This window comes from Struthio camelus, chromosome 3, assembly GCF_040807025.1.
Source record: "Struthio camelus isolate bStrCam1 chromosome 3, bStrCam1.hap1, whole genome shotgun sequence".
Lineage (NCBI taxonomy): Eukaryota > Metazoa > Chordata > Aves > Struthioniformes > Struthionidae > Struthio > Struthio camelus.
The window spans coordinates 139,598,095-139,625,419 of NC_090944.1; the positions used below are offsets into that span (position 1 = coordinate 139,598,095).

Consider the following 27,325-nt stretch of genomic DNA (forward strand, 5'->3'; position numbering starts at 1 on the left):
AACATTGCAGTTGACACCAAAAATGCCAAACCTGATTGATGGTTTTTTGTTTTTTTTTTTAAATCTGACTTCCAGAGGCTCTACTTCAAATTCATTTGTCTCTATCATCCATGTGATTTTCCTCAATCTTTGTGGTCATGCAGGCTTCTGGATCTCTCTTCATGCTTGCATACATTTGGGTGCGTTATTCAGTAGCCTGATGAAAGGAATAATTGGTAACGCTGTTTGCGTAACGCCTGTGATCCCACCTTCTGCTTGTGGGCTGTGTAGCTAGATGCTACTGAGCAAATAAGCAAGAAAACACTTAGGTTTTTTAGAAACTGAAATTATTAAAGCTGGTCTTTGCAGTTGACGTCTTAATGTGAGATGTCTGTCCCATTTTTGTGTGCAAACGCAAATGAAGATTTTTTTTAATTAACTTTTTGCTGTAATTGCAAGAAAGGTGAACGATGCTCAAGAAGTGAGGCCACCCCCGAGGTGGAGGTGCCGTGAAAACATGGCACTCGCTCTTGCTGTTCCAGCACTCCAAAAAATAGCCATGGACCTGTCAGACAATACAGGGAAATCTTTAAATTGGCTAATCTGTATAAGTGGAAATCATTCACCTGAATTCTTGCTTACAGTTGTATCACTACTCTTTTTGTTCATACTGCTAGCCACAAAAATAACTGATCTTTCGCAAGGTCTTACGACAGCTCCGTCCAGAAATTTAAGCTTTCTTGGCCTGATAAATTTTCAGTGCTTTGAATCACAGTGACTGTTGAAGGTTGGTTGGCTCCAGTGCATGTAACTGTTTTGAGTCACCCTGTCTCCTCCTTGTGGTTTTTTTTTTTTTTTGTGTGTGTGTGTAAAGGTTTGACCGTCGTTAAATCAGGATTTCTGGATTTATTTATTTATGTTTACAGATCAGTACTTGATATTTGGTGCAGAAGAAGGTATTTACACACTGAACCTCAATGAACTTCATGAAACATCAATGGAGCAGGTATATTTCTGTTGTGAAGTTTTGGAAAAAAATTATATCTTTGTCTTTTTTTAGCCACTTAGATTAATGCTATATAATGTTTTTTAGTTTTCTTAAATCCTCTTTACTGCTGCTACATATGCACTAGGTACACTGAGATTGACCTTAAATGTTTACTAGGAAGGATACCTTTCAGTCATGTGCAACGTTTAAGTTTTCTGTAGGTTGAACCACAGTTATGTAGGAGGTCTGCATATATTAATGTGTTGAACTTCATCGTAGTGCATTGTCCAGCAGTTAAATGATTTGCTTAGCAGTGTGGAGTTTCCTTGATATATTTTAGGTGAAGGTTCCCGTTTTCTTTAAAGCTGTGATACAAGGTAGAATATTTACAACACACGTATGTTACAGCTACAAAGTGCAGAGAGCCTTTGTTTGCTGGGTTCCGTTCTTGTGGTCTTAAAAGCAGTTTTGATGATGAGACTCAACTTACTGAATCTTCAATTCAAAATCTGTCTTTGCGGTTTCTCATGAACAGTAATTTTTTGGAGGGGAAAGTGGGGAGGGAGAAATGCTAGTGGCAGGCTTTTCTGTATGGTATCTTCTCCGGCTCTTCTATTAACCTCTAAGAGACCTGTTTTCTTTCCTGCCTTCTCCCTGACTTAGGGAGCTATGCGTCTGCCATCAAGATGGAGGAATTTGCAAGGACAGCCTTCACACTGTAAGCTGGAGGCGCTGGTGTTCGTTTTCCAGGGTCCAGGCTTTGTAGATCTGTTTGCCGCATTGAGCAGGCGGCCTAGCTAGCTTGCACTGAGCTCCACGTAATCCATAATCGGCTACTGGCGCTTGAGTTAGCTAGCTTAAAGATAGCTCAGGTACCTCTCTGCTACGCTGCGGCTGTAGAAACATACCCTGAGAAACATCCCTACTCCAGTAGTTCCTGTAGGCCAAGCACACCAAGAGCAGCGTCTTCAAAATGGCAAGGAGAGTAGATATAACGAAACTCACGCTCTTATACTCATCCGTGTTTTCCTAAGCACCGTGTTCTGCGTGTGTTGTCTGATGAGGCTTTGCAGAGGTGTTGTAATAAGCACCTGGAGGCAAGAAGCGATGCAAGTAAAATTAGCCAGTACCGTGTGGAGCAGGAGGAGTGCGTGCAGGCTCGAGCAAACTGGGAGTTTGAAGTATTGCTGGTCTCTAATCCTCTTTGTGTGTTCTTGCAACTGCAGAAGGCCAGGCGAGCCTACAACCTGAATTGGGATGCAGCCAGGCTGTTAGTTTATTACTGCAGGGTTTTATAGTGTGTGCGTCGGTTATAAGGCGACATCAGGAATAGAAGCGCTACGTGCCCTCTGTGCTGACCGTTTGTTACGTGGCTATTTGTGATGATAGTCAACTGGGCTTTAACCCATGTAGCACTTTCTAATCCTGTGTTTCACTTCGTTGTTTACTCTCTAGGTCTGATAAAATTCGCTGTAAAAGCAAAAGTTGTGTCCTTGCTTATTTTTCCACTACATCTCATTTTTCTACTGGATGAAGCAAAAATAGCGCACATTTCCAGGCGTTAGTACAGCTCTAAGGTTAATCTCACTCCGTTGCAGAAAATCTTTCACTTGATCTTCACATCTCTTCAAATCACTTTTTAATGTATCAGCAGTGAGGTGATTTGTATTTATTTATTAAAAGCTTAAGAAATGTCCTGCTGGGTCAGCCCAGGGAGTGGTCGGTCGGTCTAGCCCAATAGCCTGTTTCCAACAGCGGCAGTAGGAAGTGCCCCCGAGCCCAGCCGCTCCCTGCTGTCCTTTCCCTTCGGCTCCTCCAGTATCTACAGTCATTGAATTAGGGATGTTGGAGGGTACGTCCCTACCTGTTCCCTTTTTGGGTCTATTTACGGACTTGTTGGCCGTGACTATGTCAAATCTCTTTTTTACCCTGTTGGTACTGCCCACCTCCGTGACCTCTTGTGGCAGCAAGCTCCAGAACCGGGGGGTGGGGTGAGGGGTCTCTCTTTATCTATCCTTCTTTTTCCTTTTTTTCTCTCCCCCCCCGCCCCCCCCCCCCCCGAAGGATGTGCTACTGGTTTCAGCCTCCTTTTTCTCATAATTACAGGATTTAACAAACGACAGCTCTGCCTTGACCATTTGCTGCCTTCCTTGGTCACTTAAGTGTAGTGTCTAATCATATGGAAGGTCCTTTCAAGTGCCAGTTTTAATTGTTTCAAGAGATTTGGGATACCGTAGTCTTGAGAATGGCTGTAGTTTACTGAAGATGCCTTGTTTGCTGAGGGTGGTTGTTAAGCATTTCTCCTGCGAAGGAGAAAGGGTTGGTGACCATTAAAGTTTTTGGGAAAAGGTTGGATTGATCTTTATAATGTCATATTGTGGGCTAATTAGAGTATACTGGGGACATGGATAGAAAATGTTCACACGTCTGAATGTTAATGTGTATGTAAAATATAGTGGTGTGCCTGAGATTTATTCTGAATTAACTCTGGTATCCAGGTAAATATTATGTGGCTTAAGTTAATTTCTGCTACAAAAAGCAAGTCAGTATTAGTTTTGTCGTACTGTCGACGTAGCTATTAATTGATCAACTTAATGTAATCACGTTTTGTGTATATTAAATTGAATTTATTTTTTTCCTTTATCAGCTATTTCCTCGAAGGTGTACATGGTTATATGTCATGAATAATTGTTTGTTATCAATATCTGGTGAGTTACTCTGCTATCTTTGATCGGTAGTGCTGGAGTACATTTTGTTTTGTATTTGAAGTGTGTTTTTGTTTTCTAATTTCCAGGTAAAGCTTCTCAGCTTTATTCCCATAATTTACCAGGGCTCTTTGATTATGCAAGGCAAATGCAAAAGTTACCTGTTGCTATTCCAGCACACAAACTCCCTGACAGAATACTTCCCAGGTAAGTAGACATTAATCAGCTATATCAGGTCATCTTGGTTCCAAGAGTTCAGGATATGCTTGTGAAACTTTGTGGCTCCCAGAAGATTTGGAGCTAAGTTGACAGATTGCGATGAATAATTCATAGGGGCATTAATCGGAAGGTAGACAGCTAAATTTGCATGGATCGAGATGTGAATATACTCTTGCTAGAGAACTAGTTTTTCCCTATATTTTACCCTCCGTGTCAGGAAGCCTCCTGTCAGGTAGAGCCTAGTATGACAAGTCCTGGTTGTATTTGTTCTGAAACATAATCTGGGATCAGTATTGCACACGTGATACTTCACGCAGGTAGAAATGGTGATCTGACATTAGTTAACTTGCTTGAGCTCTGGGCACTATACTGCTATTTTCCGTTCTATCCGAAAAAAAAAGAAGGGGGGGGCAGGGGAAATCCATTTAAATACAAGTAATCATGTGAGAAGTGATAGGTGTTCTGGAGAGGTGAAACAAGTTTTCTCGGAAAGGGCCAGGATGAGCAAGATGGCCCTTATGGCAGAGGGGTCGGGTTGATGGGTTATTTTGAAAGCTAGGAGTAGTAGAACTGGAACGTGAATTTGACATGAGTCATTGGCAAGTCATTTCTCTCAGGCCTAGGTAGAAGGGTAGACTTGATTTAAAACGACATGGAGAGGTATTATAATGGACTACTTATCCCCCTATGCTTTTACAGTACATTGTGCCTGCAGTCCCGCCAAACTTTATTTACTAACGAGGGGCATACAAAATCCCAGAGACTGGGGCTGGTGCTGGCTGCCAAACAAGCCTGAGGAGCCTGCTCAGATCTAAGACGAGAAAGTAGTAACGCTAACCTAGTTTGCAGAGAAGCTTTTGATTCTTAAAGGGCATAGTGAATCACAGAATCCTTTCATATAACAGGCTGTTCTGTTAGGGAATTGGATCACAGCAGACCTGATTCTCGGTGACCCATGGTCGCCTATTAGCATTTAATTATCACGTTCAGGAAAGGCTTCTGTTCAGTCCTCTGCAAACTTAATGGTGCAACCGCTTGCTCAAAATTGTGTTCTCCCTAGAAGCTAAGCTCTAATTACCTAACAAAGAGGTAATTTGTGCTTTAAATTGTTGTGTTGCCTATGCCTGCACCACCTATCTGTTCCTTTCTCTTCCAAACTAATTCTGACTGAATGACTTTGGCTTGAGGACTGTATCAGCAGTGGGCTGATAACCATAGCTATCACAAGGGTCACGTGAGGAAAAGCTTCAGAGGACGCTCGGCCTGGAATGATGCCCTAGAGGAACCGGGAAATTTCCTGTCCAGAAAAATGTAGCGCAACCAGCATGTGCAAGTCACTCCAAGGCAGGACAGGCTCATACAGATATTCCAGTTTGCTGGTTTTCCCTTGGCTGTAAGGTGTCAGAGTAACATTAGCCAGGCTGACTACCAAAAGTATAAATTGAAGTATGCAGATAGCATAATGATTTTTTTCCTACCAGACTACAAAGCATGTTCTCCAGCCAGGTCCTGGATACCATGGTGCAGCATGAAAAATGTAAATAAACTAAAAGTAAAGATTTCCGTAGAGGAAATGCAAAGCAAAAGAGAATTCAAAGCAATTGCGTGAGGTTCAGCATGTTCATCTGCGAAATGCTTTAAGCTCAATTGATGATACTTAGTAGACAAGCATTTAGCAGCAGAAAAAAATCCTGCAAAAAAATCTGTTCAGCTTCTTTCCCAGGAGCATCCTTGAGCAGTTCTTTTCAAGCCTTTCGTGAGTTCTTCGAGGCCGAACTCTGTGGCCAGTACTCAGTTTTCATGCTGCTCAATCCTGCTGCTTTATCAATCACTTCTGGACAACTTCATCTGAAATGTTATGCACATATGTTCCTGGTTCATAACTCTGGCTGCAGTGCCTGACTCTGTCACTCCACTTATTCCCATCTTTTCTGCAGCATCAGCCCAAACAGTTATTTTGACTGTCGAGGCTACTCCCTACTGTTTGTTATCTTTTACTCTGCAGAGAAATACTGATTCCCACTTTTGGCAGATTACACCATCTCCCCTGACCTATCTGCTAAATTCTCAAGCAATTATTTTTCAGGGTTTCTCAGGAAGTGTGCCCTGCACACAAGAAAAGATCTTGCAGAGCTGCCTTCCTGTCTTCCTTCGCACCTTTTCTTAAAATTCATGCTATGCTGCCTATGAAAAAAACCTTTGAAACATTCAGACCGTTAGTTTGCGAAGACTGGCCCAGCAAGCTATCCAGTATAGCAACATTTCTCGCACCCTTTGGGTCCCTGTGTCTTGTCTTGAACTGTGATGTCCTTGGGACTGATGTTCTGTCTGTACAGCGTCCAGAACAACAAGATGCAACAAGTTACAGCATTGCAAAGGGTAATGATCATGGGAGTACCAACAGACTATCCAGGCATGTGCAATAAATACATATAATTAAATAGCAGGAGATAATGGTAAATGATGCTTGAAAGCTAAGTGCCTTTTCTCTCCGTTCCTGACTTGTAACTGCATTCGTAAGTCTGCATAATTTAGCAGCATCTCAGTGCTGCCAGGGGGATCCCATGTATGTGTAAGGCATGTCATTTTGGGGAGAAAAAATATATTTTTAGGTTTGGGGGGGTGGGGGGAGGAGGGTAAATATAACTTTCCCACCACCAACTTTCTGAAAAGCAAGTTCATTCAATTGTTTTAGTTGACCGATAATCCTGTATTTATATCTTGTAGGAAATTTGCAGTGTCTACAAAAATTCCTGACACTAAGTGGTGTCAGAAGTGTTGTGTTGGTAAGTAAAGATCTGCGGAATAAATGCCAATAAGCAGCACAAACGGTAGCAGTATTAAGACTTTCCGAGTCAGTTTCTGGAGGTAAAAAAAGAAAAGGCTTTTCTGACACTATTATGAAGCTATGCATCTCCAGGCAGTGAACTCCTTCAGATTAGTTCTTGCATTTAAGCAGTGAAAACTTCTCCCATTTCTCTCTCCATGTTTAAAGACAATTCTCAGGAAGTGCAGAGAAGCAGAATGTATGTCAGATTTAAACCAGGCTTTAGGAAAAACCTCACCTCATCTCCCTGGACGGATTGACTTTAAAGAAGCAGCAGCAGCTGCAGCGTGCTTTCTAGCACACAAGTTCAAATTATTAATATTGGATAATAAAAACAAGGAGTATTTTTAATTCTTTGGGGGCAGTGTTGTCTCTGAAGCCTTCATAGTGTGTTCAGAGTGCCAACTGCTGAAGAGTCACAGCTGCAATGTGTTAAAACACGTTTGAAAAAGGGGAGAGAAGCAGATAGTTTTAAAAAAAAAAAAAAAGAAAGAAAGGAGGAAAAGAACAGGAAAGGTAACCTATGCATGATCTCTTGGAGGCAAGCTCTTGTCCATGGAAATGTTTCACCTAATGTTCCATAATCGAATGTTTGTTGTGAGGAGTTGTATTATGCAGGAGATTTTCAGACGCTCAGTGGTAAGTGAGCATCCATCTGTCATTTATCGTGATGAAAATCTCCCCGATACTGCTGAAACATCCTTTTTGTTTGTTACCGCTTCTTTGTCCAGCTCACCTGTTAAAACTTGACTTTTGCTGGGATACAAATCCTTCAGGGTGTGGTAGGGTGTTAACAGTATGTATTGTGCACATCCAGCCCTGGACTTAATTGAGGCATCTAGTCAAGCTGTGAATGTTAATGGACTGATAGAAGGAAAAATCCCAGCCTCTCATGCCTTGCAGTGAGGGAAGTCAGCTGGGGAGTAGGGGGGATCAGAGTAGATAGGAACTGTGACTTTCTGACATGGACGTTGATTTCAAAATCCGTACGTTTTAAGGTCTCCGTTTATGAAATGAGAAGCCAGGTGGTATGCGCCTCCGTAATCTTACGGTTTCTGTGCTAACTGGCCCAGAATCGAACAAGCGTGCCATGGGACTTGGCACAGCAAATGGCGGGGAGCCTGCTGTTTCTGGCATTCAGAAATAGCTTCGCCTAGTAAGTCTGTAGTGCCTATTGTGCAGGAAGCACTAAGTGAGAATTTGTGATGGCAACACAGGGAGCTGCAAAAGACAGGCCTAAGGGGAGAGGTTAGCTCTCCCGCCCCCCCGTACTACCCTACGTACGTGCAGCCTGAGCCTCAACTCTTGGCAGCAGCGTAAGAATCCCGCGGCCTGGGCAAAGCGGCAGTGCCATAGGAGGCAAAGACCAGAACTTCTGGTCTTGTTTCTTCACCTTACTGGTGTTGATAATTAATTGCATGTTTTGTAGCTTCTACTGCTGCGTTCAGCCTTACTAAGGGTCATGCCAAGCATTATTTCCTGCTTGTTGCAGCTGGTTTGACTGATGTTGAGCGAGAAACCGGATTCATGAAACTAAGCTTTGGGGTCTAAAGTGCCACTGGCTTGCCGGTGGATTTCCCTGGGAATAGAATAGCTTGAGCATGTTTCATTTATGTAGGTAGTGTTGTGGTAGAGACTCGTTATCTGAGTTGCGTTCTTAGTTCCCTAGTGGCCCAATGTTGTTCTGTTGCGCTTTAAAATCAGATCTTTAGGCATAGCTGCACAAGGTATGGAGTTGCACTTGTCCATCTTATACGACAGGTGTGCTGGCAGTGCTTAAGGAGTGAGATCTTGTTACTGTGTAAGCTGTAGAATTCAGGTTGTAAAACTGACTTTGGCATTTCTTGATTATTCAGTGTTCAACTTAGCAACTTTAGTGGGTTTCTTCCAGTTTTTAATTGAGCTCTGATAAACAGTAGAAGAGCAGTTGAGTGGAAGCTGATGATGTCACTTTAAAACTGGGTTTCCCACTGATCTAAATGAGTGGCCCTCAGAAATGCAGAGTACTTGGGTTTCAGACGTGCAATGACAGCACCTGCAAAGGCAGCTGAGCAATTCTGAAATGACAGCGATTGTTCAGTTCCTGCTGGAGAAGAGTCAGTGTCTCACAGAAAAAGCCATTCTTCTACAGCTTCTTATGATAATATGGAGATGAGTTAAGCAAACCAAGATAGTGGAGGGAGATACTTAAAGTGTATGTATAGACCTAGCTTGCAGAATATCTAGGGCAGCAAATCCCATCTACCAATTTAAAAACCAACCCTAAACTTCATGATGGCTAACTATGGCAACTAGTTAGTTGTTCATCCCCTGGGGAAGGGCAGCCCCTGTTTCGATGCTAGCTGCCACCATAGTGTGGATGTTGACTTTTCAGCAGGCTCCTTTTATATAGCATTAAGGTGGAGTTTTTGTTTTCCCGAATTGTATGAACTGTTGAAAATGGTTTAGAAGCTATATTTGCTTAGTATACTAATGTACTTTACCTCTCCTTTTTTTGGCAGTGAGGAATCCATACACGGGTCACAAGTACCTTTGTGGAGCACTACAGTCTAGCATTGTGTTGTTGGAATGGGTTGAACCAATGCAAAAATTTATGTTAATCAAGGTAATATTACGATAAGGTGAAATACAACTGAAAACTAGCAGAAGAGTACTTGTAACGATTTGTTAAGAATTAGCATTAGCTGTTTATTGTGTTAATTCTCTTGGCTTCTGTTATTTTCCTTTGAAAATAGCTATTTAAATATCTGCAACTGCTATGACCCGATCAACCTGGGAAGCAATGGCTTAGAGGCCCTATAGCTAGGGCGAGCAACGATGGGTGTTGTACTCTGGTCTGCAGGCAGCCACAAGGAAAGCACATGATTAAAGACAGATCCTGTCTATTTTAACCAAATTGGCATGAAGACTCTGTAATCTCCAACTTGGGCGTTCTGCATCTATCAATTCCTGTTACCTGAAGAAGTAAACTTAATATTACAAAATGTACTGGATAAAACTTACTGTGCTGTTTAAATGTCTAATAGCAACTTGGACTAAACTTTTTACTAGTTTCTCTTCTAACAGTTCTTTTTGTTTCTTAATCCAGCACATAGATTTTCCTGTACCTTGTCCGCTGAGGTTGTTTGAAATGCTGGTAGTCCCCGAGCAGGAATTCCCTTTAGTTTGTGTTGGTGTCAGTAGAGGGAGAGACTTCAACCAAGTGGTGAAGTTTGAGACTGTCAACCCAAATTCTACCTCTTCATGGTTTACAGAAACAGGTTTGTGTGCTACTGTGATTGCATTCACACACGTTCCTTGCTCTTTTATTATAGTTGAAACACCAGAAAGTTAGTTTCCTCCAAGGAAATTAATGGTCCTATCATTAAGGTGAAGCGGTCATTGAAAGTTTTCAGTTTAAAGGGGTATCTGGTTGTACCTGTTGCACCTTCACTTTTTTTTTTTCCTCTCATGTTCTACTGTTGCACTGAAAACAGAGGACAGAGTTGTGGTTCCTTGGCATTTCCATAAATCAGGCTGTACGTGCCTCTCGTCCACTGAGCTTTTTCTGTGCTCTAGCCTGGCACCGTGACTCTTATTTATTTAAGAGATTTTAATACAATTTCAGTCTGAGCAATTTTGTTCAAAAATGTTCTAGGTGTAGTTTGGCCCTGCCGCAATAAGCCAATAAGGTTAAAAATGCTGTTATCAGCCTACTGCTTAGGGAGAGAGAGAGAATTTCTATTCTTTTGATGTTTGTGGAATGAGAAAAGAACTATAGGAAACTTAAGCTCCTGCTCTAAGCAACAGCAGAAATTGTCTTAAGAAGGAAGTGTACAAAGAATTATGTTTCTAGACTTGCAGGGTTCCCTTTAAAGCTAGCTACGGCAGTGAGTGGACCCCAGTCCTAGCTTGCAAGTTTAAAAGCAGTCAATAACTTAGCTATTACTAAGGACAAAGGAAATAAGAATACAGAATTCTGTTGTTGATCCATAGTGAATTTGTAAGTAGCCCTGTACTGGCAGATACATGTGTGTGAATCCAAGTGATTGGGTACTGTGGACCTCAGTAAAAAGTACAGTTACCACTAGAAAGAGGCCTGCTTTCTTGCTGCTAAAAAGTACATGTCAGATTCTGATACGGTTTAAAGAATAGCTGCGAAAAACAAAGTGATCAGTGGATGGCCAATTAATGCACTTACTACTTCAAAGTTAGTGCATTGTATTTTCAAGCTTATACATATATTTATGTAGCTGGGTGACTTCAGTAGAGTCAATAAAAGTAGCATACTGAAGAAAAACTCTTTGAACTATAATGTCCTGTTGTCATTCTTCCTTCAGTATTGTCTGTATCAGCGTGTAAATACAAGAACAGTAATACCTTCCTGGTTCCCGTATTTTTTAACGTGGTTAACGTAACACTGCATTGTGCTTTCCTAAATACTTTTAGCTTCTTGAATCATTTGTGTGTTCTCTGGTTGTGTCTACGTTGTCATTTTCTCCTATTTGTTTGACGCTAATGTAAACCCTTGTGTTATATTGGTTTCTTCCTGTCCCCTGCTGGCAGGATGGAGATAGAGCAAGCAAACAAAATCTCAGTGTTTTTGAATGAGGAAAACGTACCATGTGGTCACAAATAGCTTCTGTCAAATAGTTGTTTTCTTTGTCTGACTTCTTGTATTTGTTTGTAAATGTCTGATAAAGACATTTTTAAAAAAAAAAAAAAAAGTTATTTATATTAGCAGACCCAGACTTAACACAAGGGCTTGCTTTCTCCCGTTCCTCTCCCTCTCGTTAGCTTCAGCCAGGGCAGCGCGTGCTTCCATAGACCATAATGTGGTTGCATAGATGTATATGGTCCAGTCCTTCTCTGGCATGCTTTCATTGTGGCTATATCCACCTTCGGTTAAAATCATGCATTAGAAATTGGTTAAGATCACAAATATATACCTTCCAAGACGTCAAACACAGATGGAGGGACCATCTCAGGGAACACGTTTCTGCCATCCCACTTGGGGAGTGTTTTTGCTGCTCAACGGGACTGTGGATTTCATTGTTTGACTGAGAGCTGCTTTTGTATTTTGGGTAACATGCCCTAATTTCTCATCTCTAACAGATTTAATGAGTTTCACTCTTTTCTGTATGAAGGAATGCCTGCAGAATCACTGGCATCAATGCCAAATTAGTAAGACCTGCTTTTTGTGTAATTTTAATGTTAGCAAACAAACAGACCACAACCACACTTCTCTTTTGAGTTGACATGTCCACTGATCACTTGTGGGTCAGATCCCCATGTTTTCTGTGCTGGAGACTGCTGCAGCTGTAACCTGGAAGAAAGAAACGGTAACCCTTCTCTTTAAGAGTCTGGAGAAGGAAAAATATTCCCCCATATTGTAAAATCTGGGGATGGAAAGTCTGAAAATAGCAGCAAGGATTGAGTACTACTGTAAAAGTCCTTAGCAAGACTCAGAAATAAAGGCAGAACAAAAGTGAATGAAACAGCATTCAGGTTTAGTGTGGACAGGCTCAGATGCGTGCATTTTTTGCAACAGCAGTACTAAATGGGACGAAGAGATGATAAAAGGACAGCAATGTACACATGAGTTTGCTTTTGTGACATGACTCAGAAAAGGCTGGATTAAGTCCATACTTTAATATTACAGCTTCAGTTTTCCCGTCACAGTCAACATGTTGGATAAGTGGACATGCCTTCTAAGAGAAGAGAAATGTCACTGGTAAGATGATGATTTTCAGTAGATAAAAACACACTAACCCATTAAATTGTCTCAAACTCTAGAACTTCCATTTCAAATTTCATGGTAATTTGTTATAAACTAACACTGTCATTTTTTTATAGACACTACAGAGACAAGTGTTGTACATGTAACACAGCTGGAGAGAGATACCATTTTGGTGTGTTTGGATTGTAAGTTTTAGACTCAACTAAATATATACATATGCATGTGCATATGTGCATACTGTCTGTCTTCAAATTAGGTCATATGCTGAGGATTAATTGTTGGTTGACACATCCTGTTTATTGTCTAGGCTGCATAAAAATCGTGAATCTACAAGGCAGGTTAAAATCCAGCCGAAAACTGTCATCGGAGCTCACATTTGATTTTCAAATTGAATCGATAGGTAAGTTGGATGTCAGTCTTAACACGGACTGTCCCAATTCACTTATTTACTATTACAGTATAGAATTAAAGACGCTGACCGTCAAGTCTTTGACGCATGAAGCACATTTAACTCGTGCATTTCACTTGTGTTAGAAGGCTCAGCGGAAGGTTCAGCACGCGACACAACGTGCTTCCCCAAGAGCAAACAGAGCAGTAACCCCAGAGTTTTCCCTGATTAGGCTAAATGGCCTGGAGATATGGAGACATTCGGCCTCGGAGCGCGTTGTTAAGGTTTTCCTTTAAAGCCTGTGAATCACTCACGGCTGATTCATTCTGCATGTGCGTTCACACAGTCCATTTCTAAAAAGCAGCTCATACACCAAATTAATACAATATGTTAGTTTATGTGAAGAAAAAAAAAAAAAAAAAAAAAGACTAGCTGTTTTCTTGGGGAGAATCGGAATGAATTAGATTTGTGAAACAGAAAGGCAGAATACATTCATTTTGGTATTTTTCCGGCTCTAGAGATATGGGAGTGGGTAGAGAGCTGGGAGATCTCTGGGAGAGCTGAAGCCATTTTCAATCCCAGTCTGTTCCTAGAGTAGATAAGCAGAGGAACCCAAGGGTAGGAGGTAATCAGAGGAAGGAATTGCATGAAGGAAATAGTTTGGAGCCACAAGGGGAAAAGAGGGATGAGGAAGGATGCGTGCACAATGGAGAGTAGCACCAGAACAAGAGGCAGAGTGGGAACAAAAAGAATAGGGAGGTGGAGGGAATTTCTCCCTGAGGAGATGCTTTGAAGCTCTGGGCACTTTAAGCATAATCTCCCACAGAGAATAGGACAAAAAAGAAGAAAAATGAAAAGATACTGTCATGGAAAACATTGCTTTTATACCTTACCTCCTGTTAGTTAGGAGTTGGGGAAGGAAGGAATAAGCGTAGTTGGAGCTGCTTGCTGTGGGAACTCTGCACGCGCTGTGGTCCTCTCTCTCCTCGCCATAAATGAGGTACCAGTGTCCTGCTCTGGCCTGGCAGCGTCTCTGAAGAGCTCTGCTCCATTTCTTGCATCCCTGCCCTGATTCACAGAGGCAGGAGGTTGGATGCAGGCAGGACAGGCTCTTCCTGATGAGCTACGCACTTGTCGCTGTCTCTGAGGAGGCCCTGGACCCGTTTCCTCTCACAGGATTAAAATGCAGGTGTGCTTGTTGCATGGTTCTGTTTAGGTAACAAAGGAAGGGCTGAGGAGAGCATAAAACTTCCATAAAACTTCCCGCTGCTGTTACATAAGGACGGTATTAGCCAAGAGTTGCTTGTAAAGTGAAATATCACTGCAGGATCCCTGCAACTTTTCTGCTAAAATTTAATTAACGTTTTATGCTAGCATTAAAATAGGGAGGAGGTTCCTGTTTGGAGGGAGGGACCTTTTTTTTTTTTTTTTTTTTTCTTCTTAAACTAGAGAGAGAGGTCATTTTCTAGTTGGGTGCGATTATTTGTGAACCTTACTCTTCACACTATATGTACACATACATACACACACAGAACTTCTATGGAGGCAGAATCAGTGATTCTTCCAAGACATGTTGCAGTCTTCACAAATTTCAAAATTGCAGAGCTATGCTTTTCACCGTAAAAGAATGAGTTGACATTATGTCTGATTCCAGTGTTCTTTTTCTGCCAGTCTGTCTACAAGACAGTGTGTTAGCCTTCTGGAAACATGGAATGCAAGGAAGGAGTTTTAGATCTAATGAGGTGAGTGCAGCATTTTGCTTCAAATTCTAGTATTTATGTTATAACCGAAGTTTAGGATAAATAAATAATGCTGTGATCTGAAAAAGAATAAAACATTTCAGTAACGTCCTAAGTTAGGCCTGGAAGCTGGAGTCTCATTTTAACATGTTTCATAAGCTACAAGTGAATGAGACCTGCTTTCCAAAGATGAAAGTGTAAGTGTTGAAATATTTCTTTAGTAGAAGAAAGATCCTTTTATTCCTCCCTAGTGGAACACTGCATAAAGTTAGCTGAGTTGGACACACAGTCCTTCTGACTTGGTGGGATATGATGCCCACGTTGCATAGGTGGAGGCAAGCCGTGGAGAATCCAGCCAACCTAAAGCGATTGGCTCAGGCTGAGGTTTTTTTTTTTTTTTTTTTTTTGCGCTAAACGGGCCACGCGTGATTGAAATAAGCGTTGGTCCTCCCTTGCGCTCTGTTGAAGAAAGCTGCATGATGTAATTGGAGGTAGTGGTGAGTGGTGCCTCGGCAGTTGGGAAATGAGCTGAGCTGGTATATGCTACAAGGCTGCAGCTGAGATGAAACTATACTGGGAACCCCTTTCAGGTCTAACATACAAAGCAGAAAGCAGCAACAGGCTTGGTGCCATAAAAAGTAACCAAGGCTAACCATTAATCTTCAGTTTAAGTTGCTTCAAAGGCCAGTTTTTGTCACAGTGCCAAACAGTGGTTGCTCATTGTTCTTGGTCTCCTCCATGATAATTTTGCTTACGAGTCCTTTAAAAATTTTAGTGCCCAACTTTCACAAGATTTTTGCATTCTCAGGAGAACAATGTCAGACTGACCTAAAGAATGTTCTTGATAAAATTTCTGAGCAGTCCTGTTTTTCAGTCAGTTGCATGTGAGTTTTAAACACAGTTAAACTATTTTAAATACCTTTCTGATACCTTTTTTCCTGTTGCAAACCTATGTGTTGGTGGAAGCACTGTGCTTTGTTAGATTTTAATGAATCTCTTGACTTGGTCATTAAAGAATATTTACAAACTTTACCAGTTAGTTCATCGGTGTTGCATCAACTAGAGAGACTGAGTTCATTACGGCTAATAGTATTTTAAGGTACCCATACACTCACATCATGCCAAGTTTAGATATTCCACATTATTACACAATTACATTTATTTACACAAAGCCACAGCTGACCTAACCTGTGCTAACAGTAATCCTGCTCTTTGTGGGAAGTTGGACTAGAGACTAGCGGTCAGACTACTTTTTATTTCCGAGTTGACAAATGCTTTTTGTGGCATCTGTGTATATTTGATCACCAGACATGATTGTCCTTTTCCCCAAGAACCCGTAATGGTAAACTGCAATACCCCTGCTCTTAGCACAGACCACGGGGAGGAGATGATGACTCTTGGCATTTCTCCAACTCCAAAATGCTGCTAGCAGCATTCTGCAAGTCTCAGTGTATTTATTACTCCACATTGGCACTCAGTATCTCTGATCCAGTTGTGAGAGGACATGCCCCAGGGTGCTGCAGTGCAAGTGCATGCTTTATATTGTTTATGTTAGCATAAGGAACACTGTCTTCTTGCTTTGTTATTGTCAAGCCAGCATGTAAATGAAGAACAGAAGGCAAGACCAAAATGTCAGAAAGAGAGCCAACCCACATTTTTTTTCTGTAGAACATCTTTAGGGTAAGCTCTCAGGCCTTGTTAAAACCCTTACCTCTCCTGGTTGCCACAGCTATTAAGAAAATAAACCCATTTTCATCTGCAAGTTCATTACTTTGTGGGGATTCTTACTGTGTAAAACCTAACTAACCTAACTTTGTGGCACATTTGTCTTTGAATACATTATTAGCTCAACTTCTCTATTCTGATATTGGTAAATCGAATTGGGGATGATTTCAGCTGTTTGTAAAGTTTCTTCACCTTTTTCTTCCACGACTGTGACCTTCCACTATGGTTTGATTCAATGGGAAGAATGAAACAACAGGGAACTGTGTGAATTCTGAGGCAAGTCTCTTGGAATTTGCACCAAGATTGTACAGACTCAACAAAGAAGTCCCCCAACAAAGAAGTGTGGACACTTAACTGTTGTGAATTAAAACTTTTCTTGAAGTCCTTTGTGCCAAAAGTGAATTCCCTAAGTCAACTAAACCTGCTAGGATCTAGGAAGGAAAGAAGGGACACTTAACTGTTGTGAATTAAAACTTTTCTTGAAGTCCTTTGTGCCAAAAGTGAATTCCCTAAGTCAACTAAACCTGCTAGGATCTAGGAAGGAAAGAAGGGACACTTCTGTTCTCAAAAATGTGAAAAGTGGCTGCGTAGAAAGGGAGCTTTGTAAACAGTGCTGCCTGCTGACATGGTGACTTGATACCCTTTGGAGTAAGCTCTGGGCTTTGACTTGACTTGCTGTTTTCTATGACGCTGTGGCGTTCACATAACCATAAAGATCTATCAACGGTAGTACAAGTTATTTGCAGTAAACAAAGCTCTATTACACTATTTGTCAAATGTCAAAATAATAAGTTTTCTTTCCACGTAAGTGCCACAGATTAGATTATATTTCTCTGTTAAGCTTTTCAGAATATGGACTTCCTGCAATATTATTATGATTTCAGAATTTCAGTGAAATGCACAGGTATTGTGTGTGCAATTTACCTGATTGTTTTGGATATCTACTGTAGAGTGAGACCAGTTGCACCCCACAGGTACCTATTTCACTCATGGCTCTAAAGAGATCAGCACCAGTAGCTCAGATGCTGTGGTAGCACAGCGCTGAGCCCTGCTCTCATGCTTGCAGTTGCTACCAGAGCAATTCACATAACGTGGCAGGAGTTACAGAAAACTTTGTTAGTCCTCATTTAAGAGCGACAGTTACCTTAAATCCTCTAGCTGACTTAAATCAGCAGTGAATTCTCAGTATCGGTCATGGTTGATTCTTTTATCTAGGTTTTTTTGTTGTTGTTTAAATACATTTCTCACCCAAATAAATGTCTTATTTTTGTCTAGATCACACAAGAAATTTCTGATAATACAAGGATATTCCGGCTTCTGGGATCTGACAGGTACGAACAGAACCAAATATAGCATGTTAAAATAGAAGAACAATCTGTTATCTTTCCCTCCTACCTTTTAAAAGTATTTTTGCTTGTTTTTTGTGATCCCTTCTGTAGCCATCTTCCTCATTCCTTTTGTGTGCATGTGTGCCTTTCAGCCCTTTAAGTTTACTTCTTTTTCTTCTGAAGGAATACAGTATTGCTTGTGAGTTTCCAGAAGGTACTCAGCCTCGGTAGTAAGCCTATATTTGGCTGCAGTCACAAGTCTCCGGGAATGTCTTCCTTTTTGCACTGAAGTTCTTGCATTCAAGTTGGTAAAGTCCACTTTTCAGATGCTCTGCTGCAGCAGCTCATCAGGATCTACCTCTTGAGAGAAATGCAGAAAATACATAAAAATGTAAATATCTCAGTTCTTCCCCTAGAAAGGAGCTCTCACTGTTGTCTTCCCAACATGACAGTTCAGGTGTTCAAGAGCCCTTCATAATCCCCAGAGCAGCATCTGCCTCGCAGCATCTTCAGCATCTGCCTCGCAGGACTGTAATGCTATGCCTCTGGTCTGACCCATCAGATAGCAGCTTGCCTAGTCAGTAATTGCTATTTTAGGAGTGTCACTAACTTCCTCAACTTTCTCTGCCCTGCTGTCGAACTTTGTACTTCTCTAACAGTCATGAAAACAGCAGATGTTCTGAATTCTGGGTAGTGCGTGCTGACGTGACAATTTTGCCAGCATTGTATGCATACACAGTGCAAAGCTAGACTCATTTTTCTGCAGAGAATTGTTTCTGTCTTATGCCTCTTACAGGGATCTTCACCTTCGTGTGGCGTCTCAGAACCGCTGAGAAGCTTCACGTCCACCAAAGGCCGTCCCCTTGTTCAAGCTTGATGCACAACCCTGTAATTGCCATAACATCAACAGTATTAAATAGCACCATGGCTTTACCAGCTAGCTCCCTTATGGCTATTTTTGCTGGCTGGAGGTTGGGGGTTCTGTCTTATGGTGCAATACCTGATAGCTTTTTGGTAATGGGTAACTAAGAAATGCATTCGTCTCTGAATTCTCTGCCAGTGAGGTGTGCATGCAGCACAGCTTTATTATGCCATATCTCTTAGTTGTGGAGAGAGAGTGCAGCTCAACTTAAAAACAAGTCTGACTTCAGAATAGAACGTCGTATTGCAGATTGTTGCCTTGGAAAAAATGGCCTCTTCCCCATTTATTGGTCCATCTATTTCCTGCTCACGCTCATATTCTCCCAAATCTGAGACAATGTTAAAAGATTTTTGCAATGCAGTAAGTACTAATTCCAACTTCTTCAGATGTGATTTGCTTGCAGGTCTGTTGTATTTCATACTTTGGCTTTGAAACCTTCCCTGGTAACACATCACTTCCTAGTCAGTTCATAGGAAGGGAGGCTCTGAGAAGCCAAAACACTGATGGGTGGTGCGATAAGAGCTTGCTTGTTGCTTTCTCCTGGCGAGCGGGGAATGCCCTGTGGCATGAGATGTCACTTCATTTAGAGCATGTCAAGCAGAGGCTGGGTTTTCTGAGTGTTAGTTTCAAAGCAAGCAACCTCTTCCTGGTCAAATTCAGAATCGTTAGAAACTGTGGGAAAGTCAAATGTATCTACCTTCACTCTTGGGTGTTTGTGGGGGAGAACTTGGTCAGGAACATCCTGGTCCATTTAGCAGTTTAAGTGCCTGATTAAACGCCTTGAATAAGTTGTGAAACTGAGCTGTGATTGCGAATTTCCCTCCTTTGAAGAGAATGGTCTGATCTAGGATGTTCCTTATGGTCTTTCCAGTTGTAGTGTAGATCCAGCTAACCCAGTTTCCTGTCTCCAGTGCTGGCCAAAAGTTGGTGCCAAGAAGAGAGTATGAGAGGAGACTATGCATATAGTGATCCTTCCCTTGGAGACGGTCTCAGCCTACAAGACTTTGACTCAGACTTTCAGAGCCGGAGAAAGTTTCTGTGGATTTAGTGATGCTTGGTGGAATACATGGGCTCAGGGAGAAACTTGTGGAAAAGTCAGCTTTTGGGGTCTGTCATGTCCAATGGCCAAGGACAGGTGAAGTGACCAGCTCTCCCTTATGTGATATGCTTGCCTTCAGTAAGCGTTCAGGGTGACTGCAGTGATCCTTTATATTCCTCTTCTGAGAGAGTCTGAACATAGTTCTTTCAGTGCGCAATGCTGAGAGTGGTGTGATATACATGCCTAAGTCTTACACGCACAAGCTTACCTTTCTGAGTGGTCCTGTGTGCTCTACACAGGTCTTGCACAACATGGCAGGCACAGTTCTCCTCTCACCATATCTGGCAGCGAGACAAAACACGGGCTGTGTCTAACTCAGAGCTGCCTTTTCAGTTGCAAAATAAGCCTCTGTCAGAACAACTTCCTGTACCTCTTATTGGACGTGCCATCTGCCAGGGAGGATAACTTTTCTCCCCTTTTCAGTAAAGGGCTAATGTGTTCCAGGACTGGCGTGTGATTAGCAGGCTAGCTTTGCAAAGCTCCAGGGAAGCACGAGCCCAAGCAGTAGGTTGTGATGGGTTCCGACCCTTCTCAGAAGCACCTGCTGAAAGGCGTGGACAAGAGGCAACAGGCATAAGTAGCAGCAAGGGCCGTTCTAGCGGGATAAAAGGGGGGAGAACGTTATGGTGAGGGCGGTCAAACACTGGACTAGTAGCCCAGAGAGGTTGTGGGAGATCCTTGGAGATACCCTGACCGTGCCTGGACAGGACCCTGAGATGGCTTTGAGACTGGCCCTGCTTTGAGCAGGAGTCGGACTAGAGGCCTCCAGGGAAAGAGAAACCACCGCTAGTCAAATGGACAAGCGGAAAGAATATTTGCAGCTATACTCAGGGATGCCTTTAAAGGAAGGATTACTTGACTTACTGTGGCTTGCTTTTTTTTTCTTTTCTTCTCTTCTCTTTAGGGTCGTGGTGCTGGAGAGTAGGCCAACAGATAACCCAACAGCCAACAGCAATTTATATATCCTGGCAGGGCACGAGAACAGTTACTGAGAACAGTGCATGGCAACTCACCATGACAAGATAACACTCCTGCTGCAGCGTTCATGGCAGGCTGAAAATGCACAAAAGTGGCAGTAACCTGACTTCAGTTACTTTATAATTTATTGTGGCATGAGTGGAAGATGAGAATTGTTTGTGGTATGGACACATTAGCATTAAGATACCACGGAAGTGCTTAATTTACTGTTATGTAATCTTTGTACATATGCAGTATTTTTCAGCGAAACTTCTTGCTGAAGACCTACACTGACCTTATGTAGATAGTGGTCCTCCTGTTAAGTACAAGTGTCTTACCTGTACAGATGTAAAAGTCACTGAGGACGCAAAAATGAAACCGGGGTACTATTTTAAGGACTTCTCGTGTGTTTATTATAAAGTGGGATGCTAGCAGCAAATATAGTACATTTAACAACACTATTGTATTTTATTATATGTAATTTACTAATACAAATAAATCTTAACTTTTAGAAATTGTAACCAAGGCTGTAATCAGATTACAATCTTGTTTTTAATTTTGATGCAACACACTGGTGTTCATGTTTGCACAACGTATTGAGATGTGATGTATTTAGTCACAAAGGTAAGCTGTGACTTTGTGGATATGACTTGGGCTTCAGAGTTCCTTTTTTTAGTTTACTTGGGTAGCTTTCTTTGTGAAACAAACCAGTTAAACACCTGTATTTTTATATTTAATTAAAACTCTCTTTACGATTATTTCTCTATGCTTGAAAACAATACTTCCTGGATGGGTGTCAGTCCCAGAATAGTGGTACCTTGCTGTAACACTGCAATAGGTGTTTGAATTACTAGTGTAAACAAATGGTTAAAAGTTAGTATTACTGTTTGTCTTACTAAGTAGCTTCATATCACAATGAAAAGCAGCAACATTCCACATTGTGGAAATGGCTCAAAGATCTTGTCATTTTTGACTTTTTTTGGCCTTAACCATTTTCACTTTTCTTGATTTAGGGTGTTAACACACGGCCAAAATAATTTAGTTACTACCTCATTCAAACAATACAATGGTTACTACGCATCACAGGAACTTAGTTTTGATCAGAAGTATTTTTGATTGCTATTTTCCAATGGAGTATGTAAATGCCAAGTTTTAGCAAAATGCACACATTTGACTCCTTTTTTTTGTATATGTTCTTTATATTTTATTGTGATAATATACACTAAAAACAAACTAAATTTAAGGTGATTTATGGCCTGCATTATTGTTGTGATTGGTAATGCTTTGGAATATGTTCCCTAATGTATATAATGTAAAATAAACTTTTTTTAACACGTTGTTGTACAAGTAGATTACCACCTGCACTAATTTCCACATAAGACTACCATGTGCTGATGGAATATACCACATTTTGAATTCTCCTATTAAACGTTTATGTGCCAAACAGAGAAGTTGGGCATTCTGAATGTATGGATGGTCAGACTGCTGGGGCTCAACTGAATTTTGGCTTGTGCTAGCACTTGAGGGTGGGTATTACTACCCTTTGGGCCTTTAAGCACCAGATATATACGCTTTAGACTTCAGAATTTGTCTTGCCAAATTTCAGCTCACTTGTTTCAATTCTTCCTTTCTGTCTCTTGGCCCCTCCCTCCATCGCCTAGTTTTCCAAGTTCATTGGCTGCAAAAGTTGTGGCTGCAATTCTTTTGTTTGGTTGGTTGGTTGGTTTTTCTTCCTTCCAGCAGGGCTTTTTCTGCCTACAGGATTCAGGGCTAGCGGAGGCAACACGCCTATCTCCTCTCTTCCTTTGTACTGAACCTCAGAGCAGCCCCGTGGGAGAGATGGGAACACAAGCCCCACTGCTGAGAAGCTGAATTCTCAGAAAAGGCAAGAACTTCTGTGCGTTTCACAGCACATTTGCGCTGGTGCTGCTGCCCAAAGGGGATTTCCATCTCACCTCTCATAGGCTGTTCCTCACTTAAACGCACAAAAAGTAACTGAGTTTTAACCAAAGCGCCCCTAAAAATACAATATAGCTGAGCTGCAAATGAGAGCCCCTGAACGTGATTCCTCCTGCTGGGTTTCTGCAGCAGTTGTGGCCAATTGTCTTGCTGTTTGGGGGCTTCGGGGCTGTTGCTGAATTACAGGCAACAGGCACTCAAGGGCATTTGTTTTATTTTGGCTGGGCGTTTTTTGGTGTATCTCTGCAATCTGGGCTGCAGCTGGAAGAGCTGGCCAGATGAAAAACAGAGAGGACAGGGCAATGGCATGTGACAGGAAGGGAAGGGAAATGTGCTAGGACAGGTTTGTCTCCAACGTATTGGTAAAGACAGTTTGGCCTCCGCATGCTGCTCTCCAGTTTCAAAGATGAGGAAGAAGCGTAAGTTTTTCCTCTCAAATCGATGAGGAAGCCATGGAAGTGGGGAGCTGGTTTGCAGACTAGGCTTGCTCCGGCAATCTTTCGGACTCCAGAGGGTGCCAGGGCTCCTGCTTCTTGAGGAATTGTCCTGTTGCAGAATTTGGGGATCCGTGCTGCAAGACTGCTTCTCCAGCCTTCTGAGCTGCTTAGTTCCTGGATATCGGGTAGAGCAAGAGGTCTCCTCTGCTAGGCCTGCAGCTGCCCTGAAGCAACAGTTTCCCAGAGCCACGCTTAGTGGCAGCTTCCAAAACCACCCTTCCTGATGTAAGACTCTGTGGCTGACTGAAAGGAGCAGAGTCATAGCGAGGGAACTGAACTACAGGCAAGCCTACAGCTAGTTAAAGCAGCTACTCTAACAGCCTGCCTGGGTTCTGCTTTTCTCCCTCGTCCCAGCCCCATCTAGTCTGGCTGCTTTCACTCCTAGCCGCTCGCATGCAGAAGTGTGGTGTGGCCAAGCGATAGGGCATTCACTAACCTGGTAGCAAAGTTTTGATCAGTGCAGGGGCCGAGCTTTGGTGTCAGTTCAGACTGAGCTTTCTTAAAGATATTCCAGTCCTTTGCAGAGATGTTCCTGGAAGCACGGAGGACAGGGGAATGAGTGCTGAATATCCTGTTCTTGCGCATCTCTACAGGCAGTGCTGGCTGCCCCTGTCAGAAATGGGAAACGGGGACGTTCTCAAAAAGGAGGAGGCTCAGATTTGGGTTTTGCACCCCACCGGCATCAACTGAAAGCAAGAGCATTGCAAGGTGACACCCTTGTTGCTACCTACTTGTTCCTTACAGCTTTGCAATCATGACCCCGAGATCAGACTCCATGTGCCCTGGGCTGGGGGCACCAAGAGGTCTCTGGGCAGCGGTGGGGATGCATGCAACCACCAGGCTGAGGCACTGGGCACAGGCAGGGTGACTTTCTTGCCTCATCACAGGCTTTGGCTTTAGCAGTGCCCTGCTGGGTTTTAAAGGGCTCTATGTAAAAGGGCTGAAAAGAAGCTGATAAAAACAGGGAATGTGCCTAAACCTCTTGCCTCCCTTCGAGGAAACAGTCCAGATTGATCTAAAACATGGATTATAGGGAGCCATGTTCCAGGCCTGTATTGAGGGGTGCAGAGGGAGCTGTGAGGGGACACATGTCTGGAGAGGGGCAGGCCAAGGCAGGCCCTGGTGGGCTCTCAAGCTTCCATTGTGGACAGCGATGCTGGAGAAAGCAGTTAGCTTGTCTGCTTCCCAGCATCATCCTCTATGATATGGCTGCATCACTGTCTCCTTCCCTCCTTGGGGAACACCTCTTTGGGTGCAGACGTTCCCCCTAATTAGCTAGTTGGAGCTAATTTAAATTCAACATCATTCAGGTCCCCCTTCCTTTGTTCTGATATCTGACCGGCAGCTACTCCCAGCAGCGTCCTGCAGTCCAAACACAAGTGTATGTCTTCAGCCCCTGTCAGTCACTCCTGGTGGCATCCCCTCCTATCCCCCACTGGCAGTTGCTCAGTCAGGAGGGGTGCTGTCACTGACCGTAAGCCCCGGCTGCTCTTCCAGCCCTCAGAGGAGAGTATGGCAAAGGGCTGCTGTGCCCCTCCAGCTTGTCCTCCTCTCCCTCTGGCAGCAGCCCTGGGCATCCCAAATGTCCCCATCCTGCCCATGCACGTCATACACCACAGACAGCCTGCAAGCCACCACCACACTGGCTGCAGCCTTTCATTTCTGCTGTGATGACAGCAAGAGCGATCAGCCTCAGCTTTGCCTCTCTCGGTGTAAGGGCAGGTCGTCCTGCTGCCAGGCTGCCTGCATCTCCCCTTGCCACCAAGCTTTCTCCTTCCCCTTGTGCTTTGACCCCTCTGTTATTAAGTCCCTCAGCAGCTCCTAGCTTTTAACTCCATGCACTTTCCTGCAATAGCCTGCTCCATAGTGAATGCCAGGAAGGCTGCAATCCTCCCTCCAGGTCCTTAGGCACCCTGCCTGTAGCAACGCACATGTTTATATCCAGTAACCAGCAGCACCTGCACCTGATTGCACTTTGGCTGCCTCTGCTGCCCTCCATGGATGCTGGGCCACGAATCCAGAGGTCTGGGACTGCAACTGGTAAGCGAACAACATCTATTGCTCTCAGTCACGTTCAACTGATAGGTGGGATTTTTCCCATCCTGCCTTAGATGCTGGTTTAATTTTGCCATGTTCGGTGAAGCAACAGCTCCCCAGACAGCCATAGCGATAGTTGCAACTTGTTAAGTTGCTTCACAAGTGAAACCGCACACTCCCATACAGCACACAGAGTGTCTGCAGTTAGGCAGAGAACAAGTGGCCAGTGAGGAACCTGGAGTGCCTTGTCCACATCGACAAACCCAGGGCCCCCCCAGGCATGGGGGGCTCATGGTCCATGCTGGACTGGGCTGGGCATGGCAGGGTCCTAGCCCCGCTGTGGAAAATGGCTGTGTCAGAAGGGAAGCCTTGAATTTGTGTAAAAAGCCAACCAAGCAACCCTAGGCTTTCACCAACAGCCCAAGTCATGACCACTTAGGCAATACTCGGTCCTCAGATGGAAGACAGCATTTCCTTCCTGTCCAGGTCCTCAGTGTCTTTAAAAAGGGATTTTGAAGTGGGCATAAAGGCATTGAAAGGCAGGAGCAAGAAGGCTAAATACGGGGGGGGGGGGGGGGGGGGGGCTGAGTGCTGATAGCTCAGAGTCACAGGGTGTCCTGTGGCCTTACCGAACATTTGAACCAACTGCGAATACAGCGCCTGAAATCTTACGTTATCCGATGCTCTTTTGTGGGAGTGGAAGAGATATTGTAGGCCATTCACTGGTACTCAGGGGGTCTCAGAACACAGCCCTGACACCATCTGACCATCACCTCCAAAGAGAGGGGCTGGAAAGCAGAGCGCTGGTGCGATTTTACACCCAGCGTTATGCATATTCAGGAGCTCCTGAAGCATAATGCTTCAGGATTTAAGCTCTGACAGACAGATTTTTCACCATAAGGTAATGAGTACAGCATCTTCCCCGTCTATCAGATGCTGAGACTGAGTGTTCCTGAATCTGCAGGCAGCCTGGCAGGCCAAAATAATAGCTCTGAGATGTGAAATTTCCCTCCTTTCATCCCTCTTCCAGCATGTTCAAAGCAGAAGTCTGACTCCTTCAGACAGGAGTACCTGTGTAGAGGAAAAATGCCCGAGGCAGGGCTGAGGGGTAAAGATAGCTCTTTCTGAGAGGCTAAATACATTACCTGCCAAAGTACTGCTTAGCTCCTCAAGAACGTCTCCTGTCCCCAGAGTGCTTCACAAACATTAATTAGCCAAGCCTCCCAACACGCATGCCATTCCTGATAGATGTTTGTCTAACCAGTCCTTGAGACGAAGGAAGACTCCGCAGTCTCTCCGAAGCACTCTGTGTGGGTACTTCACCCTCCTCCCCACTAGAAAGCTGGTCCTAAGCCTTCCTTTCAGTGATCATACATCTTTCCTATCCCTCTTGCTCTCTGTGCTCCCTAACAGCACCTAACTATTGCCTCTTCCGGCCCTTGGGCCCCCGCACCTTGCGAAACAGAGCAAAAACTTCTCCTCTCCAGCATCATCCCTCCCTCCATCCTGCCTATCGGACCCCACTGACCACTGTGGACTTTGTGGTGCTTTCCGCCAAGAACCAAGCTCACTTTTCGCCCTTACAGCTGTTCTTGCGCTGCTTTAACAGGGTGTTCATTTACCTGTGATCTCTGTCCACATGCGAGATGACTGGACGCGTCAGAGACAGAAGTCCCCGGGCAGGCGTCGCACCGCCTCACCGCCGGCTACGTCTCCGCGTGCTCGAAGCCACCGGGGCAAGGAAGGCTTGTGAGGACATGGGCTGCCTCGGGGACGTTAGTAACGATCCCTGCGAACTGCCGCTCGCCGGCAGAGGGGCGGAGGGGAGGCAGGCGCCCCTCAGCGCCTCACAGGGCTGCGGAGCGCGGCCCTCACCGTCGCTCCCTTCCCGTCTCTCCTCCCCGGCGCCGCGGCCGCTTCGGGCAGCGCTGCCGGCGCGGGCGAGCGGTGTTTGAGCGGTTTCACCTCAGCGCCCGAGCCCGTCCTCTCGCGGCGGGGGCTCGGCTCGGCCCGGCCCGCGCGGCCGTTAACGGCTGCCCGCCCGCAGGGGGCGCGCGCAGGGGATGGGAGGGGGGGGAGGCGGGCGGCGGAGCGCGACCACGCGTCGCCGCGGCGCATGCGCGGGGCGGGGCGGGGCGGAGGGGGGGGGACGCCGCCGCCGCCGCCGCCGCCGCGCCTGCGCCGTGGCCGCCAGCCGTGCGGGCGAGGAAGGGGCGCGCGGAGCGCAGAGCGGCGGC

The 27,325-nt window shown here is 44.0% G+C and overlaps 1 protein-coding gene and 1 long non-coding RNA gene across 15 annotated transcripts in view; one reads left to right on the forward strand and one right to left on the reverse strand.

The window, feature by feature from the left end:
- MAP4K3 (mitogen-activated protein kinase kinase kinase kinase 3) overlaps positions 1–22,039 on the forward strand; it is an 82,017-nt gene extending 59,978 nt beyond the window's left edge. For 7 of the 13 annotated variants that reach the window (XM_068940496.1, XM_068940498.1, XM_068940491.1 and 4 more), the window contains 11 exons: positions 906–985; positions 3,615–3,675; positions 3,762–3,879; positions 6,619–6,677; positions 9,220–9,323; positions 9,807–9,978; positions 12,554–12,622; positions 12,745–12,837; positions 14,497–14,567; positions 17,565–17,620; positions 20,543–22,039. In XM_068940496.1, the coding sequence (XP_068796597.1) occupies positions 906–985; positions 3,615–3,675; positions 3,762–3,879; positions 6,619–6,677; positions 9,220–9,323; positions 9,807–9,978; positions 12,554–12,622; positions 12,745–12,837; positions 14,497–14,567; positions 17,565–17,620; positions 20,543–20,630 (971 nt within the window). In that variant the 3' untranslated portion in view covers positions 20,631–22,039. Of the gene's footprint in view, positions 1–905; positions 986–3,614; positions 3,676–3,761; positions 3,880–6,618; positions 6,678–9,219; positions 9,324–9,806; positions 9,979–12,359; positions 12,432–12,553; positions 12,623–12,744; positions 12,838–14,496; positions 14,568–17,564; positions 17,621–20,542 lie in introns of all 13 variants that reach the window. The other 6 variants (XM_068940492.1, XM_068940494.1, XM_068940497.1 and 3 more) reach the window with 2 other exon arrangements.
- LOC104151817 (uncharacterized) lies at positions 11,886–27,202 on the reverse strand. Of its 2 annotated transcripts, XR_011140561.1 has the most exons (5): positions 26,711–27,202; positions 23,488–23,583; positions 17,685–17,977; positions 13,719–14,033; positions 11,886–12,023 (listed from the first exon to the last, which is right to left on the reverse strand). It is a non-coding gene; the product is annotated as an uncharacterized lncRNA (long non-coding RNA). The 2 variants fall into 2 exon arrangements; XR_695861.2 differs by lacking the exon at positions 11,886–12,023 and having other exon boundaries at positions 12,832–14,033; positions 26,711–27,110.
- Positions 27,203–27,325: the final 123 nt, after the last annotated feature.